Source organism: Solenopsis invicta, chromosome 13, assembly GCF_016802725.1.
Source record: "Solenopsis invicta isolate M01_SB chromosome 13, UNIL_Sinv_3.0, whole genome shotgun sequence".
Classification (NCBI taxonomy): Eukaryota; Metazoa; Arthropoda; class Insecta; order Hymenoptera; family Formicidae; genus Solenopsis; species Solenopsis invicta.
Window position 1 is genome coordinate 15,277,477 of NC_052676.1, and position 25,777 is coordinate 15,303,253.

Consider the following 25,777-nt stretch of genomic DNA (forward strand, 5'->3'; position numbering starts at 1 on the left):
CTTTTCGTTTATCGGCCCTATTCTCCGCCTCTTGTGCTTTTATAATTTCTTCGTACTCTGCCGCTTGTTCGGCTAGGCTGGTCAGGTCGGTGGTCTCGTCTAGTCGCACATAGAGTTTATACTCGGCGCGCAGATTTTCGTAGAGGCGATCCACTTTTTCGGCCTGGGTGAAGCCTCCGGCGCGACGCATCATGGTTAACATCGCCGTTGCGTATTGGGCGTAGGGTTCCTTCGTTTGCTGGCGTCGCTCTTGAATCTCCCTGGTTAGTTTAGCCTGATATCGGCGAGGCAGGTACTGGCGGCGTACTGCACGCAGGAAGTCTTGCCATGTTTCCCAAGCCTCCTTTTCGTTCCTATACCAGGCGAGTGCGTCGCCTCGCAGGAGTTCGGGAAGTCCGGCCTTCATTTGTGCGTCACTAAAGAGGTACTCTTGTTGGAGCTCGGTTACACGCTCGAGAAATGACAACGGGTCGCGTCCGTCAAAGTGACAGCCCCACTTGCGGATTTGGTTCATGGTTTTGGCGTGCATGTTGTCGGTCGTGATTCCTGATAAAAAGGGGTTCGCGGCCCCGACTTCGGATTCGTTCGGCGGTTCGACCTGTCCGGGCATCGTGAGGAAATGTTGAATCACTCGGTGGCGGATTTCGTCTACCGTACCGTTGGTCTCGATTTGGTAGGTTCGGGCCAAAACCTCGAGCTGTTCTCTCCGTAAGCTGGTTACCCAATTGGTCAGCGACATTGATTCGTGGATACGGTCACGGCTTGTTTTCCTTCTCTTTTCGGTTTAATACGGTCACCGTTTATCGGACAAAACAAAAAGAAACCCGGTCTATCGGTAGGAACGGTCACGGTCTATCGAGAGAAAGAAAAAAAAAAACCCACACACGGAAACAGACGGTCATCGGAAAAACGGTCCCTGTTCGGGCGCCATGTAACGCTGGTACTTTCTCGGTGTCGGTTACGGGATTTTAGGTTCAGGACAGGATGCTCGGATGTGCTCGCCGGGTGTCCGGGTTCGTATTCAATGATAACGCCGTGGTTTGGTAGTGAAAACGAAAGAGGGTAAATATATTTGGCTATGCTTTAGTACAAAATGAAACGATACAGATCCGATATTGTTATCGGGTAATACTGAACTACTCGAATAGTATTGCGGCACTTAATTGCGCGGTCGTCGGCCCGCGTGACATCAAGAGATCGGTCACAATATATTCGCGGTACACTTAATATCTAAAACACTTAGGAGTACGTATCTTAGGAACGCCGCGATTGGTAGTACGGCACGGGAGTGCTTAATTGCGCGGTCGTCGGCCCGCGTGAAACTAAGAGAACGGTCACGATGTATTCGCGGCGTACTTACTATTTAAACGGAGCGGATTCCAGAAACTCCGTAACGAACGGACAGGAATTGTGCGCCAAGCGCTCGGAAGTAATGATCGGAGGGCCGCGAAGCGGCTAACTTTTCGTACAGTTAAACGGGCCGCTATTGGCCCGCGCGGCGGACAGTCGCGATACGCGAGTGCGGTCGACGGTAGAGACCTAAGCGGTCTCTCCCTGCGGGGTGTTGTCACCCCGTAGGGAACAGGTTTGCGGAATGAGCCTTAGAACGGTGTCGGGCATCCCCGACGGTGGTGCGGGTCTCGAGAATCCCCGAGAACGGAATTGCGGGACGGACGGTTCCTGTTGGCCGAGAATACCCAGCCGCGGAAACGACGAGTATTCCCGTCGCGGAACGGAGGATGGGATTGGCCGAGTATTCCCAGCCGTTAGGACCGACGAGTATTCCCGTCGCGAGAAAGTTAGAACGAGAATGCCCGTTCCGGGGAAGTGCTTGAGAATGCCCAAGCTAAGGAGCGTCGAGAATACCCGGCGCAGGAGCGGAGTAGGTTTGAGATCGGTGGCTCGGAGTGATCTGATCTCGGCTGCTCGCTGCCGGCTTATATAGCAGTCCGCGCGGTCGTATGTACTAGTCAGCGCGCGTGGTGGGGCCGGCCGGAGTAGGGACGCTTGCCGAGCGCGGCGCGCGGCACGCATGGCAGCGCGTGATCGCGGCATGCTTAGCTGAACGCACGCGCGTGTTTGCTCTTACGCGTTGCGTTCGGCGGCGGAAAGGCGTAACGTTACACCTGAAAACGATCTAGTGTACTTTTTCTGAAATGACGTGGTTTTCTAGGTAACACAAATGTGCATAATGCTTAAACATTACTACTTGCAACTTTCGGCCGGATTCTTCGACGCACGCCTATTGCTCCCCTCCCACCGCTCGCGCCTTAGCAACGGCGCCGCCGGGCGGCGTAACGCACGGTCCTGAGACGATGTATCGCGCTCCTTAGTTAAGCGGGCGGTGGGAGGGGAGCAATAGGCGTGCGTCGAAGAATCCGGCCGAAAGTTGCAAATAGCTGACAGCACTGCGATACCTAATGCTAATAATCAACGATTGAAAAAAACTAAACAATTACGTTTGATTTAAGATTTATAATTATTGTTATAATAGAGTTTTATTCCTTTTCTTTCTTACTCACTTCTGCATAATTGAAAAATTTACTATTTAAAGTTGCTTAAATTTAAAAATTCCACACATACATACAGGGTATATAGGTAATTACATTCACAAGTTACCTTTCCAGAATGGCTGATTATAGTCCTAATGAGATTGTTGATATTATATTAGTTTTAGGGAAGTGTCATAGCAATTACAATGCAGCATCAAGGCTTTATGCTCAACGTTTTCCTGAAAGGCGACATCCAACTGATATGACAATACGTAGTTTAGTCCAAAGAGCTCGCAATGGACATCTTGTTCGTCAACGTCAACATCATGAATATGAGGAAAATGATGCGCGAGCTGTAACTATTTTAGCAATACTTCACCTTAATCCTCATGTTAGTACTCGCCAGATGGAAAGGGAAATAGGTATACCACAAAAAACTGTTGTTAGAATTTTAAGAACTCTAAATTATCCCTTTCCACATCATTCTTACGCAGGCTTTACAGCCTAATCATCATTTGATGCGTATTGCTTTTTGTCAGTGGGCTTTACAAATGTTACACAATGATCCTAATTTTTTTAGGTATGTGCTTTTCTCAGATGAGGCTAAATTTTATAGTGACGAACAACTTAATAGACACAACTGCCATTATTGGTCAGATGTTAATCCCCACTGATATAGGCCAATAGATCATCAAAATCGATGGAGTATTATGGTGTGGTGCGGCATTGTAAATGGTTATTTGATTGGACCTTATTTTTTTGAAGAGAACGTTGATTGACAGTTGATTGACACTTATCGTTGCTAAGAGATCACTTACCGGGCTTATTAGAAGATGTTGACTTAGCAACAAGAGCAAGAATGTGGCTTCAACAAGATGGTGCTGCACCGCATTATGCACTCATTGTACGTGCCTTTTTAATTGCCAGTTACAATGACAGATGGATTGGACGAAGGGGTCCAATTGAATGGCCTCCTTGCTCACCAGATTTGATGTCGCCTGATTTTTTTTTATGGGGATACTTGAAAAATGTTGTTTTTGTTGAACGACCAACTACAAGAGATGATTTTATGGACCGCATTCGTAGAGCTTGTGCAGCCATTCCTAGAGCTACCCTGCTTAGAACTGTGGATAGTTTTCAAAACAGATTGCAGTTATGCCTCGAAGCCAACGGGGGTAATTTTGAACAATTACTCCGTGGGTAATTTTGAACAATTACTCCGTGGGTAATTTATTTAAATTACAGTGTCAGTGAGAGGCGAGGGGACTCACGATAATCAAGCACCCCGACGTGAGAGGCAAGGGGACTCACGATAATCAAGTACCCTAAAGGAAACAGAACTTACTACGTCCACGTCGTTGTTTCCGGGTAACGCTAAAAGTAGGATGAAAGTGCTTTTGACCTTGATATGACCTTGATATGACCTTCAAAAGGTCAGGTCGAAAAACTAAAAAATCCCTATGCTCATGTAAAAAGTGGCATTGTTTAAGAGCCCATTGTCAAGAAACAGGTTCTGCGGTCAAAAATAGGGTTTACTAATCAAAAAATGCGTTATGAGCCTCAAACAACCTTGAAAATTGACCTCAAGGTCAAGCTAGTCAAAGTGATTAACACTTTTACAATTCATTGACTTTGTTTAAGCATTATGCACATTTGTGTTACCCAGAAAACGTCATTTCAGAAAAAGTACACCAGATCGTTTTTCAGGAATTTCACCTTCATTTTTGACCTCTCCAAGGTCGCAAAAACAATTTTTTCATAAGACAAGTTTGATGTAAAATTTTCCGCTCTTTCGAAATCCGCAGTCAAAAATAGGGTGTCCCATTTAAAAAACCATCATGACCTTGAAATAACCTTCAAAATTGACCTCAAGGTCAAAACCAATGGTACAATTGAATGACCCCCTCTGTCCTGGTCAACTTTTATCTAAACCATTTTTTTGTAGGTACCGTTATTTGGAAGATATTCGGGTCCATAGATTAAAATGACTCACCCTGTGTATATATATATATATATATATATATATAATTGTTTGCGTATCGCCTCGATCCAGAGGAACTCTCTCTGGACTTAGAGCGCTTCAACAAAATTACAAGGAAGTATCTTAAGAAACACATACTGGAGTAATTTGATAATCGCACTTTATTTCATTGCGGCACAGAGCTCAGCGATCTCTGGGCCTACTCAATACAAGACACTCTGTACGATATAAGGATCGTAGTTCGGAACGGAGTCAAAATGGATCGCGGTCGCTAGTCGCGTGCTTTCCGTAACACAGTACTCGAACGAGAGAGCGAGCGCCGGCTAACGAGAGCGCAAAAAACCGCGAAGCTCCGCTCCCACGTCTCCCCGTCGTTCCCAGCTCCTCGATCCACCGAGAACGACGGCGAGGCCGGGAAAGCAGACAAAGCCGTACGAATACGGTAGGAATCTTGCGACATTTAAATTTGTTCAAATAACAAACATGTGTGTGCGTGTGTGTGTGCGTGCGTGCGTGCGTGTGTGTGCGTGCGTGTTTGCGCGCGCGTGTGTTACATTTACTGAAAAATATGTAAATATTTGGAAGAGGAGCATTATTTAGATGTAGGAACGATATTTAGACAATTAATATTAAATACCTGAGAAGGTACGTCATTGTTTCTCAAAATCATATTAATGAATTTTTCTCGTTTCGCCAATGTCAAATTTGTACTGTCCAAAGAAATTGTATTGATCTTATATCCTAGTAACAATTTTCTGCAAGACTGCTGTAAATCTTGCAACAGATTCTTGAAAGATTCTGCCAACAGAACGTTATGATCTGCTTCCTCATTCTGTTCAATTCTCCTGAAAGATTCTGCAGTCAGATTCTTGCAAAAAACTTGCACATATCTCTGTTGGCAGATTCTTGCAAGAAACTTGAATGTATCTTCTGTAAATCTAGCAACAGTCTTTCAAAATATTTGCTACATACCCTAGTAGCAATTTTTTGCAAGACTGCTGTAAATCTTGCAGTAGATTCTTAAAAGATTCTGCCAACAGGACGTTATAATCTGCTTCCTCATTCTGTTCAATTCTTCTGAAAGATTCTGCAGTCAAATTCTTGCAAGAAATTTATATATATATCTGCTGCAAGATTTGTAAAATTCTTTTACCAGAATATTTTAGTATAGTCTTAAAATGGATTAAAAACAGATTAAATTTAAATTAAACATTTTATTTGTTAGGATTTCATCCCGCGTTTTTATCATCAGGCGACCGTAGCGCCTGAACGGCGAACCATGCTGTTCGCCCTCTAAGCCTTACGCTCTCTTATATACATGAACCACGCTCTGCTACTCTCGCTACACTTCCTTGTACGCGCACGCGATAATAAAGCTAACGTCCTAAGATCTGTATCTCGTCGTCTCAGTTGCCTCGTCCCCCGCCTATTCTCAACAGGTTATGGGCCCAGTCTTAATCGATCGCCCAAATCACTCAGTCAGTTAAGTGCTAAGCAGTTTATAGGAATAACGACGAGACGAGAAATCATTGCGGAATACACGTAAAAATATAATTTCACCACGCGACAATCATGGACGGACAAGGAGCGAATATAATACGCATACCATTGTTATCTAGAGATAACTACGATACTTGGAAGCTAAGAATTCAGGCTTTGATGACAAAAAACAAAACGTGGGCCTATGCACGTGGAGGAAAACCCGCACCGCAAGCAGCCGAAGCACTGCAAGCGTGGAAAGAAGAGGACGAAAAAGCTAAAGCCGATTTGTATCTTGCAGTCGGTGATACCGAACTCAAGCAGATCAGTTATTGCACAACGGTCCGGGAAATTTGGCTAAAGCTTGAAGCGATCTTCGAGTCAAAAGGACCCGCAAAGAAAATATCGTTATGGAAACGATTGACAGGTCACCGACTTAGCGAAAACAGCGACGTACAACAGCACGTCGACGAATTCTTCGACATAGTTGACAAGTTATCGGAATTGTCTGTTCAGGTTAGTGCCGAATTACAATCTATTATGTTGTTACATAGCCTACCCAAAAGCTTTGAAAATTTTAGATGCGCAATCGAATCGAGGGACGAGCTACCCATTCCGGAAAATCTAAAAATCAAAATCCTCGATGAAAATACTACGAGAAGACAGCGAGGTCAAGTCGACGATCACGCCATGTTCGCCCGAAAAGGAAAGTTAAACGTAAAAAGAAACACTCGTAGAGCAACAAATAAATCGGTCGATAAAACAGAAGATCCTGATACCACATTTAAATTTAGATGCCACCGATGTCGCAAAATTGGTCACAAAGCCATCGATTGTCCCGAGAAAGACGAACAGCATACGAAACGCCGTGAAAACAAGGAGAAAGCCGCCGTCGGCGAGGACGTTTCTTTCCTAACCTCCGTAGCAAATGTCACTTCGTGTTCAACAGGAAATACGTGGAAGGACGATGCTTGGTGCATCGATAGCGGATGCACGTCTCACCTGTGACGTAGAGAAGTTTGAAGAGATATCAACCTCCGAAGGCACAAAGCTCAATCTAGCAAATCACGGCTCCACTGATATAAAGGCGAAAGATACCGTGAAAGTCACTGCCACAGATGGAAATACGACTAGGGCCGTGCATCTTGAAAACACACTGCATGTGCCAGATTTAAGGAACAATCTCATTTCAATGGCAAAGATTACAGATGCCGGAAATCGCGTAATATTCACGAAAGAGGCAGCTACTATAAAGAATGAAAAGGGAACGACGATCCTTATTGCAGATCGGAAAGGAGATCTATACTTCCTTCGCGAATCTGAAAAGCAGTCGACCTACGCAGCTTCGACCAATGCACATAAATCACAGATGAGTATATGGCATGAGAGATTCGGTCACCTCAACTGGAATAATATCCTGGAAATGAACAGAAGAGGACTGGTATCCGGAATTTGCCTGGGAAATAACAAGATAGTAACTACTTGCGAAATCTGTGCAGAGGCCAAGCTAACGGCGACGTCGTTCGGTAAACAATCGCAGAGAAGCAGTCAAATGTTGGACATTGTTCACACCGACTTATGCGGACCGATGCGAAACGAATCCAGGGGAAGAGCCAAATACATTCTCACCTTTACAGATGATTATTCCCGTTGGACAGAAGTACGTTTTTTACACAAGAAAAGCGAAGCATTACAAGCTTTCAGAGAATTTAAGGCCCTTGTTGAAAAACAGACCGGACAAAAGATAAAAAGTCTCCGATCAGACAACGGACGTGAATTCTGTAACGAGAACTTTGATAAATTTTTAAAGAAGGAGGAGATCGCGCAAAGACTCACGACGCCATACACGCCTCAATTAAACGGGGTGGCCGAAAGAAAAAACCGCACTCTCATAGAAATGGCGCGCTGCTTAATGACGCAATCAAAATTCCCCATATCTTTTTGGGCCGAGGCCGTAGCCACGGCGTGCTACATTAGAAATAGATGCACCACGAAGGCGCTAGATGGAAAAACGCCTTTTGAACTATGGCGCGGAAAACGTCCAAACGTAAAGCATATGCGGACTTTCGGGGAAATAAGCTACGCACTCGACAAGGTTCCCGGGAAAGGAAAACTCGACATGCGAGGTGTAAGGTGCAACTTTCTCGGATACGACGAACCATACAGGAGCTATCAAGTGTGGATCCCAAATAAACAGAAAGTGGTCATAACGCGCGATGTAAAGTTCCTCGATGCAAATCAAACTGTAAAAGAATCCGGAAACCCCACGGAATTGTCAGACCATGACCGAGAAACAGTTGATACTTCGAAGAAGACACCCATACACTGTGAATTTCACATAGATCCTGAAAGCGATGAAGAGTCAGGAGACGGACAACAGGAACTCGCCACGGCTGAGGAAAACAACGAAAATTATGATACTCCCACGAGTACACTTCAGAGAGGCCCGGGAAGGCCCAAAAAAGCTTCTTACAGGAAGACCAGGTCGCCCGCGAAAGCTTTATCAACTCCTACAGGAAGAAAACCAACCAGGAACTAGCGGAAAGGGAGACACCAATTGCGCTTCGGATTCTGAGGAAATAGTCGACACAGACATACCGGAGGCAAACTTGACAAGCATATCATCAGAAATTCCCTATCAGCAGGCGATGAGTGGACCACACAAGGAAGAATGGGAGAACGTCATCATCAACGAAACTGAAAGCTTGATAAAAAACGACACATGGCGAATAGTCGAACGACCCAAGAATCATCACATCATCGGATGTAGAATGGTTCTGAGAAACAAGTACGGTACAGACGGACATATCAAAAGGAGGAAAGCACGGCTCGTCGCAAAAGGATTTACGCAGCGACCCGGAATTGATTATCAAGACACTTTCGCTCCTGTCGCTCGTCTGGGATCCATGCGCCTATTGCTCGCTCTTGCAATCAGGCACAACCTGAAAGTACATCAGCTTGACATCACGACTGCCTACTTAAACGGCACCAACGATGAGGAAATTTATATGGAGCTGCCCAACCGACTTACAGAAAGTCTGAAGGAGATCGTTCTTCGCGGGAGAAGCAAAAATACCACAGGAAATAGAGCGAAGAAGATGCTGGATCAAATCAAAGGAGGAGACAAAGTTTGTCGATTGCAAAGAGCCCTCTACGGTTTGAAGCAGACCGGTCGTCAGTGGCACAAAAAATTAGACGAAAAACTTAACTCTCTAGGCTTTACGCCAACGAACGCAGATCCGTGCGTCTATTACCTCAAACGAGGGGGAGACTCTGTGTTGGTCTTAGTCTATGTAGACGACATTTTGATATTCTATCGTAAAGATAAGGACCTTAACATTGTTCAAAAAGGTTTGTTACAGGATTTCGAGGTTAGAGATCTGGGGGATGCAAGCTGTTGTCTGGGAATCGAGATTACCAGAGGTGACGACTACATCGCAATCTCCCAGTCAGGTTACATCCGAGAACTTCTCTCACGCTTCGGAATGAAGAACTGCAACCCCGTCCAGACTCCTGTCGAAATAGGCGTAAAACTCGACAAATCCACTGGCGAATCCCCAAACGAGACCCCGGAAGCAAGGCCTTACCAGGAACTTATTGGTGCTTTAAACTATCTGGCTATCGCAACGAGGCCGGACATATCCCACGTCGTCAACAGTCTCGGCCAATTCAACAACTGCCACACTGAACAGCACTGGAGGGCAGCGAAACGCGTCCTACGCTATCTAAAGGGGACCATAGACTTCACAATCACCTACACCAAAGGCATGGGAACTCTGGAGGGATTCGTGGACGCAGATTGGGCCGGGTGTCCAGTAGATCGTAAATCCTACACCGGATTCGTATTTACTCTAACAACGCTGCAGTGAGCTGGAAGTCCAGAAAACAACGTACCGTTGCTCTCTCATCTACAGAAGCGGAGTATATGGCGTTAACTGAGGCTACAAGGGAGGCTTTATATCTGCAAAGATTTGTATTGGAACTTGGACTACTCAACTCTGAAACGATCCGAGTAATGAACGACAATCGAGGTGCGCAACTCTTGGCACGAAGTCATACCTTCCATGCCAGATCAAAACACATCGATGTCAGGCACCACTTTGTACGGGACGCAATTCGTGAAGGCCAATTGCAGATCGAGCACCTACCCACAGATAAGATGCCGGCAGACTTCCTCAGGGGCTACCCGGAGACAAACATTACCGGTGCTTGAAACTGATCGGAATGAGGAGGATGGCGAAAGATAAGAACGGCGCTACATTCGAGGGGGAGTGTTAGGATTTCATCCCGCGTTTTTATCATCAGGCGACCGTAGCGCCTGAACGGCGAACCATGCTGTTCGCCCTCTAAGCCTTACGCTCTCTTATATACATGAACCACGCTCTGCTACTCTCGCTACACTTCCTTGTACGCGCACGCGATAATAAAGCTAACGTCCTAAGATCTGTATCTCGTCGTCTCAGTTGCCTCGTCCCCCGCCTATTCTCAACATTATTTATGTACAAGATTAAATAACAATACAAATTGTTATTTACATGTAAAAATATAAAATTTTATGTGGAACAGTGTTCCACACAGTTCCATACACACGTCATGTTTGAAAAAAATGAGAGCGAGTATTCGTCTCGAGGTTACAACACGGAGCTCATAAAAGTCTCACTGGAGTATGAGCTAAGAAGTCGGCCGCGGTGGCGTCTAGATATAACGCCTGTGGCCGCACTCGACTCACGAAAAGATCTTCCGCGGTGTGGCCCCCTAGCGGTGGCACTAGCACTCACTTGTTAAATTCATTTCATTTCAAAATTGTTATAAACCTTGCAGCAGATCTTTCTGCCGTTGATTAAGCAGAATCTGTACAATATCTTCACAAGATCTACGCGTCATTTCTGTTGTAAAAAACTTGCATGAATCTGCAGATCATATTCGTGCAATATCTGCATAAGATCTGCGCGCTATTTCTGTTGTAAGAAACTTACAGAAATCTACAGATCATATTTGTGTAATATTTGCACAAGATCTGCGCGCTACTTCTATTAAAAGAATCTTATGTCATTCTACTGAAGAACTTTGCTAGACTTCTTACAGACTGCAATTGCGGAAAGGATCTGCTTCGAGATAGCTCAATATCTGTACCAAGTTTCTGCAAGCAGTTCATATACAAGTACAGTGCACGAATATTGAAGCAGTCTGCTAGCAATCTGCCAGCATGGCTCTTTTGGGAATAATCTTCTGCAAATCTGACTCAATTCTACTGCAATTAACTGTACGCAGATTCTGTCCTGCAGAAAATGCTACTAGGGTATTATTCTTTTCTCTATATTCTTTTACAAGACGCTTTAGATATTTGTTTCTGCATCTTAATTTGACACTTACGTTATACAAGGATTTAGCTCTGGAACTAAGATTAGCAACACGTGTAATATTACGCAAATTTGGTCTTCTTTGTACGCTTTTTTTTCAAAATTGAAGTTGGTTCTTTATCTTTATCTTTTGATAATGTTATTGTCATCATGAATTATAGCTTCATTGTCCGATGTTTTTTAGATGTAGTATTGCTTCAAATATTTCATTTTGCATTTCAAGTTAATTTACATTGTTTTGCATAAACAAATTCTGATGCTGCATAAATAAATTATCATACTGTTCCATTTATATATATATATATATATATATATGTAATTCGACTAGAACACGCGTTTTCAAGGTGTGCAAGTTGCGGAGTTTGATTATGCTGTTCGATATTTTCGTTTTCTTGCTGTGATTGTACATACTGAAAATTATTGTCTATTGTATCAGTAGGATTTTCGATAATAACTATTGCTGTCTTTAACAAGGTACGTTTATACGGCGAATAGCTATAATCTTGTTCCAAAAAATACTCATGGCACACTCTATATTTGGGCAAATCTTGAGCACAGTAATTCTTTAACTCATGCAATTTCGAACTTTCTACTCATTGAAAACATCTTTCTATATTTTTTGGTTTATGCAATGGCACATTGATTCCTGACTTGCAGCCAAGAACGCAACAAGCTTTGACCATTTTCTAATAAAATTTTATAATAAAGATTAAAAGAATAAATAAAATTATAAGAATTGTATCATAAAAATTTAGCGATTCTTATTATTATTTGTATTATTGTGACTAAAATTATATTACCTGCAATTTCAGTGCGTCGAAGCTTGATATCTAATTTTTCACTTCACTTCAGTTCACTTCAATTAATTATAACCAATATACTCTAATATGCTCAACGTACTTCAATATGTTCAACAAGCTTTAGTTAGGCTCAATGTGCTTCAATATATTCAACATGCTCTAATATGCTCAACGTGGCTCAACGTGCATGCATGCATCAATGTGACGCTCGCGGAAGCCATATTGAAAATTTGGCTACTTAATTCCGATTTCTCAGGAGTCATCATTAGATGGTGCTGAAATACTATATTAAATTTTCTCATAAGAGTTTATTGAGCTTGATGCTGACAACATCACCATATTGACAGCCTCCAGGAATGTTCTCACAGTTAGGGAAAAAATTCAAACTGCTCTGAACAACATACAAAAATACCTTGACTCTAAGGGTCTGAACGTTGTTTCTCCGAAATCTAAAGTTATGATCATAAAGAGGCGTAGAAAAGCCACTACTTTTCATAATACGAGTTAAAGGAAAAGAGGTACATAGTAGATAAGACACGGTTTCTCAGAATTATTCTGGACAGATCTTTGTTTGGCAAGGAACAGCTTAAGTTTTTATATCAAAGAGGCAAAAAAATTGTCGACATTATTGCCTTCCTCTCAGGTATGTTGTGGGCTGCACATCTTCAGACTCTTATAACGTTGTATCGCAGCCTCTTCAGAAGTACTGTGAAATACGGAGTTCAGATTTTTTCTTGCTGGAGGGTAACCGTACAGTGTTTGCCAAACTTCAACGTTTGCAGAACAGGATACTATGTGTTGCATGCAGATATAAGTAATCCACTCCAGTTAATATCATATTGGCAGAGGCACGCAAACCCACTCTGAGAGCTAGATTTGCTATGTTATAAAATTTAAAATACACTTACAAAATTTTCGCTTATTCCTACGGCATAATGCATTACTATCTCTCAAAGCTGAAACGCACAGCCGAGCTTGTAGAGTCTGAGGCGCGCAATAAAGTTATTGCCAAATTCCCTCTATTTGGCTGCTTTCAAAAAGAGCTAAAACATATATCAGATCGGAGTCTGCTCGGGTGCAGACTACATGGCATGTTTACACGTACCGAGGATCGTAGACAAGATCGCCAATCTTCCGGATAGAGACACACTACAAGCGGTTCAACCATTTCTACTGGAGTTGATCAACAATGACTATCAGTGATTATCTGCAAGTCTTCACGGATGGTTCTGTATCCTTTATCGACTTTAGAATTCAGCATAAATTGCCCAAAGGCACATCTATATTTTCTGCGGAGGCCTGGACGGCTATATACCTAGCTATTAAAAGAAAATGGAAAAAAACTGTTATATTTACTAATTCCCTCAGCCTATTACAAACTCTCAAAAACTGTCAAAAAAACTGTTCAAATCACATCATTGCCAAAATTAGACATACCTTATATCAAGCATAGACTAACGGCTTACAAATAGCATTTGTTTGAATTCCAGCACACAAAGGAATACTCGGAAACGAGATAGCCGATCAAGCCACTAAGGCGGCTCGCAGTGGAAATAAAGTCAACTTTAAAACTCCGCATAGACTTCTTCATAGAAGCCACAAAAGCCAAAGATCAAAAGAATCAGGCATTTTTAGAAGAAATCTCAAGAAACAAGGGCAAAATGTACGATCAATTATATCTAAAGTTTAATAAAAAAAAACCCTAATTTCATAAGCAGAATCTTAGTCGTGAAGAGATTGTGATTGTTAATAGAATCAGAAGTAACCATTACAATTTGGTTTACAGTCAATATCAAAAAAATATCGTACAGAGTCAGTACTGTCACTGTGCAGAAAATAAAAAAGACATTAATCATGTCGTTTTCTACAGTCCTCTTTATAGAGAAAAACCGCTCATGAAATAGCTCAAAGATAAATTTCCGACTACTCCTATTAGCATCTTCCACATTCTCATTACTCTGTACACTAAATTGTGTCGTCTCCCATTATCTTTCTTAAAATCATGTAATTTGCATATTTGATATACTCTTTTCCTGCTCGGGTACCCTATTCCAAATCTACCGGCCACCCCATTCAAGTCTGGGGAAATAAATAAAAACATCTAGAACTATTAAAAATCATGGCAGCCAAATCATTTCTACTTACAAAGCCAAATGTACTCCGGAGAACACATAGAGAGTTTGGTTGAACTCTTATTACTATAAGAAACCGTTCCTAATATCGTTCCCAATTCACTGGCGAGGGAACGGATGCCAATAACCATAAGAAAAAAAAAAGAAAAAAACAGATACACAAAATTTATAATTTACTATAAAAATATTGCATTTATTAATAGATATATTACATGTACATTATAAAGTGTATTATTATAAAAATGGTAATATATTATTATAAAAATATTATTATAAAGGTTATAACTTATTGTTATTTTATACTTTAGTGTAAAGGTCAATGTTTATTATATTAAAATCGAATTCTTATATCAAGAAATGTGTCAATAAATTTTCCACTTTTTCATAAAACCTGCAAGTTGATCGGCTACATAGTTCTCGGTCCGAGAACTCAAACTTCTTCTCAAACTCTAATTTCTAGCATTGTGGACATTGGTCTTATTTAACTTAAAAGTAACACTTAAATTAATTTAAAAATAACTCTTTAATAACATTCAAGTTGAAGGTTACACTCAAGTTGTCCGTCCAAAATAATAATAGTATTATTTTAAGTGTATTTTTGAATTTCTTTGTATAAACATTCTAATTTCAAGCGCTTTTTTCGTAAAAAATACCAAAATAAAATAGTACACAAAGTATAAAATATTTTGTGTAATATTTGTATATTAATTTTTTAATAACTCTACCTTCATATTTTTATGCAAAATAATTAGAAGAATCAAATATCGTCATTTGTTATTTTTCAAACTATGTTTACAATTTTTGTCTGAAACGTTTTTCCGTATCTTCCATTTTTGGAAATAATTTAATATGAAAGTTAAAAGAAAACGTCCTGTATGTGTACATACGTACAAATGTATACATATATGAAGGCATACACTTGTGACTTAATTTTTGTATGACGCAACAGCATATAAGAATGTGGAAAGGAAGAGTATACTAAGAATACACGTTAAAATATAAGTCTATGGGTACGCACGTCATTTGAACTAGGATTTCGAGTGATAAGGATGTAAGCTCTTTTTCTCGAAAAATGTCGCACGCAAAAATCCTATAGCACAGCCTTCCAACCGGACCTACTGCAGCGGAACGTAAAGCGCAAAGGTGGAGTAAATGTAACAAATGATAAGATGACATTGATTTACATTAACATATTAGGAATCCAAGAAAAATAGAAAAGGCAAAATAATGTCAATTTATTGGGAGTACAGATTAGTTTGGTCCGTTTCCAAAAGATGGCTCTGACTGCTATGAATATGTCATAGTGACAGCTGATTCCGGTGGTTTCAGAGAGGTTAGACATCTGTCAATAATATTCAGTATATATCGCTTTGATTTTCAAAACCCCTGTTTTTTACTGTGTTGAATATGTCAACTTTTGTGTTAACTAAGCAATATTTGCAGGAAATTTTAGTTTCCTGCTTTAATTGGAAGAAAAGTGCAGCTGAAGCGCATCGAATGCTGGTAGAAGTCTATGGTGACAATAATCCAACTGATAAATCATATAGGAAATGGCTTTGACGTTTCAAGAATTGTGATTTCAGTGTTAAAGACAAACCTCGCTCTGGACAACCAAAAAAATTCGAAGACAAAGAATTGGAGGCATTACTCAATGAAGATCCGTGTCAAACGCAAGAGGAGCTTGCAGAATCATTGGGAGTTACGCAACAAGCAATTTCCGTAAGATTGAAATCCATGAAAATAAAAAACGGACCAAACTAATTTGTACTCCCAATATTATGAAATTGATCAAATTTACGTAACTTTTTTCATGATTTGACCAAAAAATGACAAATTTAATCATTTGGACTTCAAATTGACATTATTTTGATTTTGCTGTTGTACTGTAGAATCAAAACATGTAAATAATGTCAAAAGCAATGTCAATCGTCTGTTTAATATCATTGATGCAAAAGACGTTAAACAGTAAAGATTATACAAAAATTTAAAAAAAAATTATACAATATAACAAACATTATATAAATTTTTCTGTAATTTTAATATTAAATTGCGTTTTATTACTAGGGTAAGTCAAAAATTATCCGCACTTTCGCTAGAACATGTCTTTAAGTTTGTCACACTGCGTTCCGAGCAGGCAGGCAAGCTTTAAGTTGGCACTAATGAGGTCCCGTAATCAAAGTTGGACCTTGATCGCGTCAGTTTGTTTATCGCAACGAGCGTATAAATATGGCCGCTCCACTAGAAATTTGCACTAAGAAAGAACAGAGTGCTATGATACGATTTCTTTGATCGAAAGGAGTAAAAAGTGCTGAAATTCATCGGAGGCTTTCAGCACAATGCGGGAACAATCCTTTACCACGCAGAAGTGTATATAAATGAATCAAAAAGTTTAAAAGTTGACGCACAAGTGTAACACACAAAGAGGGAGCAGAACGTTCGTCAAATTCCACAACCGACGAAAAGGTTCAGCAAGCTCAAGAGTTGATACTGGCAAACCGGCGTATTGTGTTAAAAGCCTCCGATGAATTTCAGCACCTTCCGACCAAAGAAATTATATTACAGCTTTCTGTTCTTCTTTGATGCAAACTTCTAGCGAAACGGGCAAATTTACATGCCCGTAGCGGTAAATAAACTAACGCAATCAGGTTCAGCTTTGATCGAGACCCTAGTAGTGCTAACTTAAAGCCTGCCTGCCTGATACGCAGTCTGACAAACTTAAAAACGTGTTCTAGCAAATGTGGATAATTTTTGGCTTACCCTCATAATATTATTCAGGGACCTTGCCCAAAATAAAATTTCGGTCCGGTTACGGTTACGGTCAAAGATTATATCCAATTTTCGGTTTCGGTTCGGTCTTGTTACTGATAACGGTTATCGTTTGGATTTCGGTCTTTTTCGGTTACGGTTACAGTTACAGATATACAATTACCTATTGTAAAATTTAATAAGGTATAAAAATAATAACGTATAAAAATAATACAAATTTAAATATCATATTATAAAAATTCCTGCTTATTATAAACAACACTTGTTTAATATAAAAATGTTTAAAAATCATTGGAGGTTCCAAATCTGTCAAAATCTTTTTTTTTTTTTTTGTTTTACTTCAACATTCTCAGCAACTTGCAGCGTTAATAGTCATTCTTGTTCTAGTATTAATGGTAGTTTTTCTCTATAAAATAACTCTTAATCAAATTATCATAATAAAAACAAAGAAATAAGTAACCTTCCGTAGACACCCTGTAATATCACTATTTATTAAGAACTTAGACGTAAATATGTACGGTCTTAAAAGTTCAAATTTTTTCGGTGCTCTAAAAAAGCCAGAAAAATTAAAACGTAATTTTGGCTTTAAAAATTTAGTTTTAACATTACAAAGATCTTATTCTTTTAAATTCATTTTATGTTCACAAATTGAAAGAAGAATTAATCTTTAAAATTAACTTCATATCTGTGGAGCGTTAAAAATATTAAAAAACAAGATGAAATATAGATGCCGTGTACCTTTTTCTTTCATTCTTATTTCGTAGAAAGAAATAATTCTACACAGCACTTTCTCTTCTTTTTTACCTGATTTTCAGTATAATCTTTAATAGCATTTTAAAAAATATGACCGAAAAAATCAGAAAAATATTTTCGGTTTAGTTACGGTTACGGTCGATTAGCCCGCATAATATTTCGATTTCGGTTTCGATTTAGGTCTGACTAAAATAACGGTTATGATCGGTTTCAGTTTCGGTTCGGTCAGGGTCCTTGATATTATTAAACTAATGTTCAAAGAGTCCAATTTGTCGCTTAAAGCTTCTGATCTCTCGCGGCGCTATATTGAAGTTGTAATGTCATAAGAGAAAAATATAAAAAAGTTTAAGCCGTGGCATTGGTTGTAAAGAAAATTTGAATAAAACAAAATAATATCACTTTAAAACACTTATAAAAATAAATCTCGACTATCCTTTTCTTCCCTGACAATCAGTAAATAATCGTAAAAAGTCCATAAAGTGTAGCGTATTCAGGCAGAAAAACATGATTAAGCTGAAGTTTCAACCGTGGTATTTGTAAATAAAGAGAATTTGGATAAAACAGAATAATGAGATCTCTTTAAAATACTACATAGGCTGAAAAATCCTGAGATTTTAAATGAAAACAAGCGCTTTTTGGGCAAAGTTATATTTATTCCTTAACACAGTTGCCTTTGAGTGCGATACACTTGGTATAGCAATTTTCCAATATTTCGATGCCCTTTCTGTAGTACGAAACGTCCAAGCCTTCAAAATACGCCTCAGTTTCTGCAATAACTTTCTCATTCGATGTGAATCTTTTCCTGGAGCCACCGTTTGGGAATAGATAATAGTCGCTGGGGACTAAGTTTGGAGAATACGGCGGGTGCGCAACAAATTCAAATCGTAATTGGTCCAATTTGGCCATCGCTTTCAAGGCCGTCTGTAACGGTGCGTTATCGTGATGGTACAGAACTTTTTTCTTCGTCATATAGGGCTGTTTTTTCTTCATTCCGTCGTTCAGTTTGTCCAATAACGCTGCATAATACTCTCCCGTAACTGTTCTTCCCTTCAGCGGGTAATCGATAAAGATTATGCCAAGCGCATCCCAAAAAATGGAGGCCAAAACCCTCTCAGCCAAGGGTTGGTCTTTTAGCCGCTTTGGTCGGCTTTCGTGCCACTTTGCAGACTGCCTATTGGACTCAGGCGTATGGTAATGAATCCACGTTTCATCCATCGTCACAAAACGTCAAAAAAAGTCCACTCAATTACCCTGCAACAACGCCAAACCGGCCATTGAATCATCAACGCGTTGCTATTTTTGGTCGACAGTCAACAAACGTGGCACCCATCGCGTAGATAGCTTTTTCATATCTAAAACATCGTGCAAAATGTATCCCACCCGTTCTTTTGAAATGCCAACGACCTCAGCTAACTCGCGCAACTTCACTTTACAATCACTCAAAACGATTCGATGCACTTGCTTTACAATTTCCGGATTCATAGCTTCTTTTGGTCTTCCAGAGCAAGTTGCGTCTTCGGTGCTTGTACAACTCATTTTAAATTTACTAAACTATCGATAAACTGTTGTTCTCAAAGGAGCAAATGTGGGATAACATTTCTTTAACCATTTCATTGATTGTTCAGGAGTTTTTCCCATCAAAAAACAATGTTTGAACAATATGCGATATTCCTGTTTTTCCATGTTTTTTTTAAAGCAAAGGTAGTTTACACTTAAACGACTGTAGCTTGTAAACAAATGAACAAAATATCATGAAACTTCATACATAAATTAGTGACAAATAAACCTCTCAAAATAAATCATGTTCATTTTCTAGTGGCGCCACCTACTGAAAAATCTCGGAACTTTTCAGCCCATGTAGTACTTGTGTAAAATGAACCTTGAGTATCCTTTTTTCGCCTAATAATCAATAAATAGTCGTAAAAAGCATATAAAATAAAGCCTATTCAAACAGGAAAACACACAAACAGCTGTTAAAGTGAAAAATATGCTTTTTATATACGCGTTATATACATTTTATACTCGTGTTACAAAATGATGTTGGATAGCGTCATTTGAACTTGGCGCGTTTTTAGGTACTGGGTATTGGAACATGTTAGCTGACAGTCGTTCTGTAGTTAATGCAAACCATTAGCAGTCCATATTTATATAGTTTAAGATGAAAACCCTCAAAATCGTCGTTTTTCACCTCTTTGACGTCATTTTTCTCAAAATTGTAACGTGATAGCCAAGTTTGAATAACGAATTCGTTCAGTATGCAAAATTGTCTATAAAAATCATTTACAATTAATTTGATTATATCAACAAAAAAATGCCTATTTTCGCAGGTTAATATAATCGTTATGTGCATATTCTATTTACATTAATATCGAATCTTCAGTAATAATAAAAAAAAGTGTCTTTATAGGCCGATCTTACATAAAAACTTTAATCGTATAAATTAAATAAATGATAATAATTGACATTTTGACAATTTTGATATTTGACACATCAATATCGACATAATTAATAAAATATTATGTGCAAATATTATTTATCTAATTTTATATTAAATTTATTATAAGTAATCAGAATTAGTGTATTAATATAACTCTCATTGAGTATTTTTACACTAACTTTATTATTATTATTATTATTATTATTATTATAAAAGCATTCGGTTCAGGAGAACACAATGCAACTTTGACATCAAAATTTCCAGATTAAAAACGCTTAAACCAGCTTTGTACGACACACACTAATACTGCATCATGTCCCTAAACATGACAAATTTTTTTTAACAACCTAAATCGCATTTTTCCCTTTCTTAAAATAAAATTTCAAAATGTATCAAATTTCTTCTTTATTTTTACTCATTCTCAAGATGCAATAATTTTTGACTGAATAAACAAGTATAACTACTTTTTTTTTAAACATTATGATTTCACGTTTCAAACGCAAATATTGTCAAATTCAATTAATATTACCAAAGTTATGGGATCATAAAGCCATCTACCGAGAGATTACAAAGAAACTTTTTTCCCCATCCAATATATAATTACAAGTTTCTCTTGTTTTTCTTGGATATCTATATATTTTTAAAGTTTGCTATTAAATTTAAAATAATCTACATATTTGTATAAGCAACGCGTTACAATTTAACAAATACATTGCACTGTAACATTACTGTAGTCTTACATTGTAATAATTTCGCAGAGCAAACATTTCAACATTGTTGCAAGCCTATAGTAGCATTGCAGAAACATTTCGCAACGTTTATGCAATATTACAATGTTTCAATGTAAGGTTTATGCACTGTTTCTGCAATCTTTCGGTGTTGTATGGGAAGTCACATTTTCAGAATAAAACACATAATAACAAAATGACATAAAAGACAAAATTTTATCGTCAACATTTCACGTCACGTTTCTCGCCTATTAGTTCTATATTTTTTTCACAATACTATATCGCTATACCATCAACATGGAGTTCTCAATTGAGGAGTTGGGAGCAGAGAGAAGCCTGTGGTCATGCCAACGATTTAGATGGACCCATATTTTGAGATGCCATTTCTACAACGTCGATACGAGTACATTATTGTCAATGTTGGACAAAGATGTATGTACGTCTGGTTTAACTTGCATGACCACTCAGGCTTCTTTCTATCAAAAGCCTTAATGTGATGTAATGATGTCGCAGTCCAGATGCAACTCTCATTGACTGACCACCATTACGATGCTGTTCGGTACGCGCATCATCGTTGTCGCTTGGTTTCCATTGCGCGTCTTTGAGATTGATTCGTTTTCATTGCATCTTTGCGATTGCCCTATTTTCATCGCCTACTCCGTTTTCCTCGCGAGTTTTCCCTTGGTAACAAGCCTCCGTTCGCGCATATTCCCATAAAGCGTCGCGCGTTTAGACAGGTGAATATTCGCGTTTCCGATTGTCTTTTTGATCCCGATTTCTGCGGTGTTCTCGCGATCTGCGATCACAATTATTCGCAATTCAGTCACCGATGCGACGTATCTGTACATTTTTTCATTTAAGTTTTTCAAGTGTGTCAATATTTCTTGTACCCCGTTTTCGCAAAGCTGTAGTGTGTTCAAAGTTTTTAAATAAAGTTATTAAAGAAATTAGAGAATCAGCCAGCAATTCTCGACCGCGCGTTTCTTGTGAATTATTTGGTGCGTGACGCGCGGACAGGGCACAAGCCCCAGATTTTGAAAGCCATGCTCAAAACGAACAGATGCGCAAGAATCGGCAAAAGCATACTTTTATATTTCTATTATGTGGAAGGGTAAACGCGAGCGGGCAAGAAGGATCTCATAGCGTAATAAATCGTGCGAGAGTTGGAAGGCTATCCTATAGTACTCGTATACGTTATATATATACAATACATATGTTCTTTTCAAGGGTGACAACGATCACCATTCTTTTATTTTTAACTGAAAACTCTAGCTTTTCTGACAAATTTTTAATTCTCAGTACATAAGAAAAAATCTTCAACTGATTACTCTAAATTTTAATGACCTTTTTTTATAAGGAAATAGTATACAGGTGATAGTGATAATAATATTGAACAATACGTACAATCAAATAGCATGAAAAACAAGTTTTAGCGTCAAATGTTTCCATATCTAAGCTAAAATAATAATATAAAAAATGCTGATAAAAATGTTGTCGAACTACTGACATTTCAAATGCTAACACGTTGCCATCAGAATTCAATCATTACTTTAGAATTCCCTTAAATGACCAGATCTTTATCAGATTTTAGTAGCTTTAAAGACTTCTATGTTACTTAAAATTTATCTGACACAATATTATTCTCTGTACAAGTGTATAGACAGTGTGTTCTTACTTTTAATTAATCAAAATAGGCTCCGCAATTCGAACAGCGTCTTGTCCTTAACAACAGACAACAGAGAATCCCAAGGGGAAAAAAGAAAATCGCACAAAGTAAACCAAGGCATGTATAATCGTCTTCCATTACACCTACCTGTTTGAATTATTAAAATGTCATTAACTTTTGCCTTTAGCATATTTGATAAAAACGGTAATATTAGAATAATAAAAAAAACTTGCATACTCTGCATGCTGGACACCCGCCGACTATGATAATTTCTGGGACAATAATTGCGGTGGAAAGTGTAGAACCATACGATGGAATATTGTTTCCTTGATAGTCAGCAGGATCGATGTTATTAGGATAATACCCAGGAGGCGGTTGCCATGAAGTGTTCACTAATAATAAAAATTTACTATAAATGTACAAAACAGTAACAATTTGCAAATAAATTATTATCACCTTTCCTTTTTAAATCAATGCTGCTTTATATTTATAACAGTTTACTAAACCTTTTACAATAAATTTACATCATAAATTTATGTTACGATAAATTTAGATTATAGTAAATCAGTTTCTATAATAAATTTGAAAATGCTCTATTTGTAAATGCTCCAGTTGTAAATGTTCTTAGAATTACCAATAGGACATGTATTCACTCAAAATAAAAGTTCCACATGAATTAAAAGTATAATTCTTAAAATATAATTTTGATTTATGTAGAAAATATGTAGCAAGAAAAACGACAAAATTCTAAAACATGTTCCAGATATCATTCTAATAAAAAAGTTTATATACACTGTAGGTCAATTTAGCTCATCAATTATTGAGATATTGATAAATAATTATATTAATATTGTAATAGACAAAAAGTATCAGACATTTCTAACTTTTATTAAACAAATTTTATAATTTTGAATATCATTCTTCTAATTGTGTTATCAAAATATTTAAATAAATAAATAAATAATGTAGCTCTTGTTGTAAGTAACAATTCCTTACGGAGTTATTCGTTTAGTAGTTTGCCGTTTTTTAGTGATTCTACTACGACAATGCATAATAACTGACAATTGTTATACATTTTTTTACTTTTGAGCACTTCTAAACTTTTTCAAGATTCACATTTAAGTTTTAATTATACATATTTCCTCATTATTCTTAAACTTAAGTGTATTATCACATGAATATACATGCAGTCGAGTATTTTTTTGATATTTGACTTTTTATTCGGCTGTTCATATTTCGAGTTATACAAAATTAAAACAATAACATGAAATTTTGTAAATGTGATTTTTTAAGCAAAGTTATTATATCAAAATGTTTCTTTGATAAATCAATTGTCATTCTAGAGAGTGTTGTTCAGAAACATTAGAGATATCATTTTATGCTTGTTGTTAAACAGGGATAAAATAATATTTCTATTAAAATTTCTAATAGTATTTCTAAAGTTTCTGAACGTAGGAAAATACAAAATCAGGGAAATTCTAAGCAATAAAAAATTAAAAATATATAATTTTGTGACAAAGTATTGTGTTTCTTTTAAACTAAACTAATTCTTTTAAATTATTTTTATGCATAGCCATATTTCAACCACTTTTTTTCTTCCACCGATTTTGCAGTGCATTAAATTTTTATAAATCGCATCCTAAATAATAAATATTTCATAACTTTAAGTCTAAAATCTATCAAACAACACTTTAACAAATATAATCGTTCAAGTTTCAATAGAAAATATTAATTGTAAACAAAATTATTCTATAAAATGAAAAGGGGTGCCATATTAACCTCTTCTCTAATATAGTAAGAAAAAATAATAGTACCTAATAAAATTATAAAATTATAAAATATTTCTAACAAAAGTTATATCTCCCTGGTAAAAAAATTGCAAACAGAAAAAAATATAATAAAATTCTTATCATTTTAAATATAAAATTTTGTTTGTAACTTCATAAATGTAAATCGTTTTCTATAAAAAAATTTTTACCTCACATTTTTCAGTGTGTGTGAAGCTGGCATCATTTGGTGGAAACTTACTAAACATTGACAGTTCTGGGTTTATTTTCAATAGTTCTACAGTTCCTGATAGATAAAGTAAATAGTTCTGGCCGTAAAAAAAAAAAGAAAAAAACCGCTTAAGACAAAGAGAAACGCCAAGTTCACGCAGCGTTTCAGTTTGTCCTGCGTCATTTTCCGACACAATTCTTGTAAGATTTTAAAAGATCTATAGTTCTAGATAAGTTCTAGAAAGAGTTCTAACGTTTAACATAATTTATATAATTTTTTTTTAATATTATTGTAAAATAATTATTTTATAATAATATATAATAAATTTCCGTGTACAAAAAAATATTTTTCCTGCAGTTCTTAACGTAATAAAACGCCTTCCGTAGAGTTTCTGTCAATTCCATTATTTATTAGTAAATAATAAATTATTAACTTCCGCGAAACATTATATATGGGTGAAACGCTGGTTTTTATTCAAGAGTTCTGTGTACCAAAAAATATTTTTCCTACAGTTCCTAACGTAACAAAGCGCCTCCCAAACAATTCCGATCGATTCCGTTATGATTAATTAATAAAAAATTAATAACTTCCGCCAAACACGTATATTTTTATATATGGGTGAGACGTTGGTCTTTATTCGAGAGTTTTATGTACCAAAAAATGTTTTTCCTACAGTTCTGAATGTATTAAAACGCCTTCCAAAGAGTTCTGAACAATTTCGTTATTAGTTAATTAATAAAAAAATTAATACTTTCCAAGAAAGACGTATATTCGCGTATATTGATGAAACGTTGGTGTATTTTCGACAGTTCTGAATAGCAAAAATATTTGTCCTACAATTCTGAACGTATTAAAGCGCCTTCCAAAGTTCTAGTAAATTCCGTTCTTAATTAGTTAATAATGTTGTTATCTCGCGCGAAATATGTATATTCGCGTATGTGGGTGAAATGCTGGTCTAGTTTCAAGAGTTCTGTGTACAAAAAAAATATTTTTTTTTCAGTTCTGAACGTATTTAAACGCTTTCCGAAGAGTTTTGGTCGATTTCGTTATTAGTAATTAATTAGCAATAAATTGTTATCTGGCCTACATGAGCAGTTCCCGATAGCGCACGGGACCGATAATCCACCACCACTCACAGCGGCCGATGCCTAGAGTTTTTCCGTTGGTTGGGTTAGATAAGTCAAG

General features: G+C 37.8%; 1 protein-coding gene across 6 annotated transcripts in view; it reads right to left on the minus strand.

The window, feature by feature from the left end:
* Positions 1–25,777, minus strand: part of LOC105198953 (brain protein I3) — a 62,623-nt gene that overhangs the window by 28,511 nt on the left and 8,335 nt on the right. The window contains exons 2-4 of one of the 6 annotated variants that reach the window (XM_039456839.1): positions 22,832–22,986; positions 22,604–22,741; positions 14,751–19,014 (exon numbers count right to left, since the gene is read on the minus strand). In XM_039456839.1, coding sequence (XP_039312773.1) covers positions 22,610–22,741; positions 22,832–22,986 — 287 coding nt within the window. In that variant the 3' untranslated portion in view covers positions 14,751–19,014; positions 22,604–22,609. Of the gene's footprint in view, positions 1–13,020; positions 13,432–14,750; positions 22,742–22,831; positions 22,987–25,777 lie in introns of those variants that run through there. The other 5 variants (XM_039456836.1, XM_039456838.1, XM_039456840.1 and 2 more) reach the window with 5 other exon arrangements.